Source organism: Bombina bombina, chromosome 6, assembly GCF_027579735.1.
Source record: "Bombina bombina isolate aBomBom1 chromosome 6, aBomBom1.pri, whole genome shotgun sequence".
NCBI classification, from domain to species: domain Eukaryota; kingdom Metazoa; phylum Chordata; class Amphibia; order Anura; family Bombinatoridae; genus Bombina; species Bombina bombina.
The window spans coordinates 471588714-471595285 of record NC_069504.1 but is presented as its reverse complement, the minus strand read 5'-3'; the positions used below and the strand labels follow the sequence as shown (position 1 = coordinate 471595285).

At 34.6% G+C, this 6572-nt stretch overlaps 2 protein-coding genes across 2 annotated transcripts; both read left to right on the top strand.

The window, feature by feature from the left end:
* The first annotated feature begins 930 nt into the window (after positions 1–930).
* On the top strand, positions 931–1746 carry LOC128664469 (cholesterol 25-hydroxylase-like protein 1, member 1). Its single transcript, XM_053719296.1, has one exon. It carries the CDS (start codon positions 931–933, stop codon positions 1744–1746), a length of 816 nt encoding a protein of 271 aa, XP_053575271.1.
* A 2742-nt stretch (positions 1747–4488) lies between these two features.
* LOC128663104 (cholesterol 25-hydroxylase-like protein 1, member 2) lies at positions 4489–5427 on the top strand. Its single transcript, XM_053717263.1, has one exon. The coding sequence runs from the start codon at positions 4489–4491 to the stop codon at positions 5425–5427; it is 939 nt and encodes a 312-aa protein (XP_053573238.1).
* Positions 5428–6572: the final 1145 nt, after the last annotated feature.

Genomic DNA, 6572 nt, shown 5'->3' with positions numbered 1-6572 from the left:
TTGGCAAAGAGTTTGATTGGCTGGTAGGGGGCTGTATTTAGATTAGAGTAATCCTTTATAGCCCTTACCATGGTCATAATTATCCCTTTATCTCTCTTAAAGGTCAAAATGAATAGATGAAATAACAAATGTATAGTGTTTATAATTATTATAACTATAATAATATAATACAATATAATATAATAAATGTGAAATAAAATAATATTATTTATTATTATATTATAGCTTTTAAAGCTGTCATCCAATTCCATAATAGTTTCTGCTTTGTGCCTATTTTGCCAATAGCTTTTACCTGTAGTTAACTATTTTTAGCCATCAATCATATTTGGTTCTCATGCCTAATAATGAATGCTGAACATCATATGTAGTAAAACTTTAGCAAAGAAGCAGTTTGAAACAAAAAAGGCTACAATCTAATAATGTATTTAAAGTTATTTTTGATTAAATTAAAAAAAAATCCTTTTTATAAATAACTATTCATTATAATAATAGATGAATATTTGTACCCACTGTTTTTTTGGAATCCTATTTGCTGTCAAGAAAAATTGTTTCAAAAGTGGCTAGAACAAAAATATGTTTTATTTAAATTTGACCACATTTGCTAATTACATCACATTTTTTTTCTTGTTTGTTTTGTTTTGTTTTTTGGGTTTTTTTGTTTTTGGGAACTAAGAGGATTTACATATAATCCTAGTCAGTAGATTTCTGAACAGTGAACATTATTGATAAGTAAATCTTCAAGTGGAAAGCCCTTAGCTACAAAATACTCATTTGTGAACTGGGATAATTAATTTGTATGTTGGTTCTCATGTGGATTTGAGGCTTGTGTTGTCCTTTTATGACCTATAGGACAAGTTTCAGTAATTGAAACAAACAATGTTTTGGGCTTCAAATTATCATAGAAACTTCAGAATACAAACACTGAACAGAATGAACTCCTCCACTGCTTGTTCTCATCATCTGCTTATCCAGCCATTCTGGGATTATATTATATATGAGTTTGGTGACTTAGTGAGCACACCTTTTTTCCCAGTCATCTTAGCATTTTCAGGCTTCATTTTCTTCAGTTTTCCATTCACTATTGTGGACCTGTTGGGAGAGAGGTGTAACTTCTTGTACCGATACAAAATCCAGAAGGACAAGCGTCCGACCATGGAAATGATGGGCCGTTGTATCTGGAGGGCTTTTTTTAACCATTTGGTCTATGTTCTTCCAACTATACTTCTCAATTGGTTTTGGTTCCCATCTGCACCGTTGCCAGCAAAGGCACCTTCTGTGGATACGTTCCTAGTGGAGGTCATAGGGTGTCTCCTCTTGTTTGATTTTCAATACTTTATATGGCATGTACTGCACCACAAGAATCATTGGCTCTACAAAAAAGTTCATTCTATTCACCACAAATATGTTGCCCCATTTTCTTGGTCTAGTCAGAACCTTGGGGGTTATGAACTGATGACTTTGGGATTTTGGAGCAGCACTAATCCCGTCCGATTAGGCTGTCATCCTCTTACATCGTGGACCTGCAACCTTGTCAGTATCTGCATGTCAGTGGATGATCATATAGGCTACAATTTTCCTTGGTCACTTAGTAATGTCCTGCCTTTTGACTTATATGGAGGTGCTGTAGCCCATGACATGCACCATCAAAGGCCAGATACAAATTTTGCACCTTTTTTTGGTCATTGGGACATGATTTTTGGAACTTCTAGTAATATAATAAATAGAGCACCTAATGCAAGAGAATAAGATTGCTGATATCCTCTAATTTTGTTATCATATGATGAGCCAGCTTGACTTGCTTATTTAATTTTTATTTGTTGAATTTCTTCTGCATGTATCAGTAAGTGAAATGTTTATTTTAGCCTGTTTATATGTGTGTCATTTTAGATTCACTTAGAATTCAGAACAGTAGTGAGTCAATGTACCTAATCCATATGTTATGCTATGGAGAGGATCCACTAAGATTGGACATTGCTCTTTAGCGTGATTTAATGGATCATCTTTTTAGGACAGAATAAGAATAAAAATGCTTTTTTTAAACTGGAGAGTTCTTTGAATACTTAGAGAATCTACACAACATGAGAGTGTTTATGGAAATTAGTATATTAATATACTCTGGAGTTTGAGTATATATATGACTAGTTTGTGTGTATGTTTATCTGTGTGATATCAATGTCTGTAAAACATCTACATATGACTAGGTATATCACTCTACATACACTATATGTGTGTGCTGATACATATAACCCCATTGTCTGCCAGTAACGGTTGCATATACAACAGCCTTCTTAGGGAATCAAGGGTTAAGGTAGCCTGTTCACTTTGTCACACAGTATTGTTATAAAATGCATATACAGTATTAAAAATACATTTGCATGTTTTTATATTCTATTAATGACTCTGAAAGAAAATGAATACACCTTGCAGTAGATTCTCAACATAAAGTGATTCAAACAATAAACACCCCCCAGCTGTACCATAAAATGATAAAACAATAAGTTACTTACCAGTTGTTTCACTAGAAAATTAAAGTAAAATGTTTGCATCTCTCATACCCAGTAGTTTGTAACTATTAACTATTAAAGGGATATTCCAGCCAAAATTGGAAACCACATGGGTGCATTTCGGTATTGAACAGAAGCAATGTTGTAATATACGTGCATTAGCAAAAATGCTTCTAATAAAAGCTATAGCTGTTTCAAAAGTGTATTTAAGTATGCACCGTGCACCAGCATTTTTAACAGAACACTTGTTCAGAGAGCCTAAAGTGATTGTACCATCTGGTAATGACTCAATTTGTTAAATACTGACATGATACAAGCCTCACTGATGATCTGAGCAGCTGTATTTTTTAAAATGTGGGTGCAGTGAGAATATCACTAAAACAGTGATAACTCTTAATAGAAGCATGTTTGCCAATGCATGTATATTGCAAATATGTTTCTATTCAAAGATGCAATAAATCTATGTGCATTTATATTTTGACTGGAATGTCCCTTTAAAGGCTAGATTACAAAGTGGAGTGCAAATATTGCTTTAGCGAAAGCGATATTTTGCGCTCCACTTGTAATCTGGCCCTAAAAAATCAGAATGAGGGATATCTAAAGCAACAAAACCTCAAGTCATGATAACTGAAATGTTGGACTGATAATCTGATTTTACAATAAAATTGAATTTTTTTCAGTTACATATACTTAGCATCCCTATGAACTATTGACAGATATATGACAAATATACAAGTTAACAAGTCTTGTATTTAATATCTCCATGACCTTTAGCAAGTTAAAAAATACTCCAATAAATATTTAAATTTACAGCTCAGTATAACTGTGAAGGAAGAAAAGATCCCTAAAGTCACCCTAAATCCCCAATTATTCTCTCCTTTGTCTTTGAAGACTTATAATAAACTTGAAGCAATCCCAATGTGCATAGATTGAATATAGCACCAATATTATCTGTGCCCCCATCCATAGTTGCTTTGCACAAGTAATCTAAAACATGCTAAAATTATCAATCAGATAGTTCTGGCTATAATGCATTAGAATATATAGGGCATTATAACCTTATATACATTGATATGTTGAAAAAAATAATTAAGGATATGTAAGGAGTTGTCACAAAAACTGTATGCTAAAATTGGAGACACTAATACAAAATCTTCCTTGTGTTTCATTATGAAATGTATGGCACATTGGAGCCAAGCTGTGCCGTTTGAAATTACACAATATGTTCTATTTTTCAGTAGCTGCCTTTTTTTTTCATTTTATTCTACTGCAGTGGTATAATTATACTGTTAAAGCATTCTGTATACGTTTTCTGTGTATTTGTGAATTCTCAGTATATTATCAATTTAAATGGTATCTTAAAACTTTACATCAAATAAATGTATATGCTTATGTTACTTATGCTATTTACAAGTATTATGTGTGTGTTATGACATCATTATATGACATGTTATAGCATTATTAGACCTATCTTTTAATTATTATACAACTGACTGTATATGCTGTAAAATCATGCTTGTTTTTTTAACTTGTTTTATCCTCTTACAATGTCATATGTCTCTCTGTTATAAGGAATATGCATAGCAACTTGAAGTAAAGATATTAAGTAGTGCACAGAGAGTGCATGTTAATGATTTGTTGTTTTTACCAGAGAAACTAACCTTACTATTTTATAAATATAAGTTCTAAACTGCACATATACAGTCACACACAGAGGCACACATGATTTTGAAGTGGGAAGCAATAACTCATCTATACCTGCAGGCACAGTGGCTGTTTGATACTAGCGGTCCCTTTAAAGCTGTCACATTATACTCCCAGAGCCAAGCTGTGTTGTCAGGGAGCTGGAAAGGGTCTGAATTGTTGGGTTTGTGAAAGCAGCTGAAGGGAGGGGGAGTCAGCTCAGCGCCATCCAAATGAATAATAAAAGCAAAGTCTTTGCTGCCTTCTTCTCTGAAGATCACAGCTGAAGAGATTGCTTACGATGGATGTATTTTCCTGCGTGTATCTTTACTGGAAGGAATTCCTATCTAGTAAACCCCTGCTTCAACCTTTGTGGAACCATCTACTAGTTTATCACTCTGATATGATAAGGTCACCACTCTTCCCTGTGGTCCTTACAGTCTCCTCCTACATCATCTTTTGCATTCCTTACTTGGCATTTAATATTATGGGCAGAAGGTGGCCTCTTATTCACAGATACAAGATTCAACAAGACAGAAACCCAACAGGAGCCATGATCCTCCACTGCCTTGGAGTTACTCTGTATAATCACATGTTCTTCATCTTCCCAGCTTCTGTTGCTCAGTGGTACTGGAGACCTCCATGTCCACTCCCAGAACAGTCTCCAAACATCTTGGATTTACTGTTTGGAGTGGTGGCAAGTCTCCTCCTCTTCGATTTCCAGTACTTCATCTGGCACACGATACACCATAAAAACCGATGGCTTTACAAAACCTTTCATGCTATCCATCATGAATATATGGCTCCATTCTCTTTGGCTACCCAGTGTCTAGGGGGCTGGGAACTTGTGACTGTTGGCTTGTGGACTACATTAAACCCAATTATTTTCAGGTGCCACATTCTCACTACTTGGATTTTCATGGTATTCCATGTCTATGTTTCAGTAGAAGACCACTGTGGCTATGATTTCCCATGGTCTACATCTCGCCTTATTCCATTTGGGATATATGGTGGGCCAATAAAACATGATGTGCATCATCAGAAGCCCATGAGCAACTATGCTCCACACTTCACCCACTGGGACAAAATTTTTGGCACGCATGCGGACTTTAGTTCTGCGAAGGGCATCTTAGAGCTTGACACTCCCAATAGAACCTGCTGTGCAAGTAAATATGAGGGTAGTTTGTATGATGAAAGCATCTCTCCTACAGAAAGGGTAGCAGAAGAAAGGCTAAACTAAAATTTTAAGTACATAATGTTCAGATAATACAGCTAAAATTACCCTATAAGAGGCCAACGCGCAGCTGGCTCTAAAACTAAAAAAGAAAATGCTTTTTTTTTTACTCAGTGCTATTACACCATACCGCTAAGTGCACTGTCTGTGTCACTTTAATGCAATGTGAGTTAATGAAGAGTCAATAACTTTTTCTTATTCCTTGACCTACTAAAAATATCTAATAATATGTGATAAGTGAGATAACAAAAATAAAGAAATGTACTGTTACTGAATATATCTTCAAGTTACATAAAGTAAAAGCATTTCAGTAGATACTGCTTCAGCAGTTTTTATCTTTATTGATAAAATAAATCTGCTCATGTGTACTGATGTTTTAAAATGTTTTTTTGCAGTGAAACAGAAAGTCTTAATGTTGTCATCTTGGTACCTGAAGTGCTTCAGGAAATCAGTATTACTGTAATTATGTCATAAATCTTTTCCGCTGCTGTCAAATAAATGATGTATCTTTATATACCAAGTTTTCTTGTACACAATGTAATAATTAGGAAAATAGATTAAATACTAATCTCTTGAAATATATTATTATTATTATTTATTTATAAAGCGCCAACAGATTCCCCAGTGCTGCCCATGGGTACAAGGTTAACAGTACAATGGAGAAACAATACGATAAAACAGACAAAATACAGGGGGAATTGAGGGCCCTATTCCTGTGGGAACTTACAATCTAGATGGGTTGGAGGATGGGAAACAGGAGGTGGGGACTGCAAAGGTGAGAATGATATTAGTGAGGAGATAGAGGGCAACTGTTATATTATTTGTATTACTTTTCAAGCTAACCATACTAATTTTTTTCTACATTTTAATATATTCTTTCAGTTATGCATGCTTTTTCGGCAATTTGGTAATTGAAATAAAGTAGTTTATTAAATTATATATATATATATACACAAACACACACACACATATATATATATATATATATATATATATATATATATATATACAAACACCAGTGGCGTGCAGTGATGTCAGAGGCTGGTGAGGCACTAGATATGATACGACGGAGAAACACGTGTACAGAGGGCCGCAAGTACCCCCAACAGGGCAGGTTTAAATTATAGCTGAACCAGTGCGCAGGTGACATA

What these genes read in the sequence shown, in the direction of transcription:
- LOC128664469 (XM_053719296.1), top strand. Translation starts at nt 931, where the DNA reads ATGAACTCCTCCACTGCTTGTTCTCATCATCTGCTTATCCAGCCATTC.
- LOC128663104 (XM_053717263.1), top strand. Translation starts at nt 4,489, where the DNA reads ATGGATGTATTTTCCTGCGTGTATCTTTACTGGAAGGAATTCCTATCT.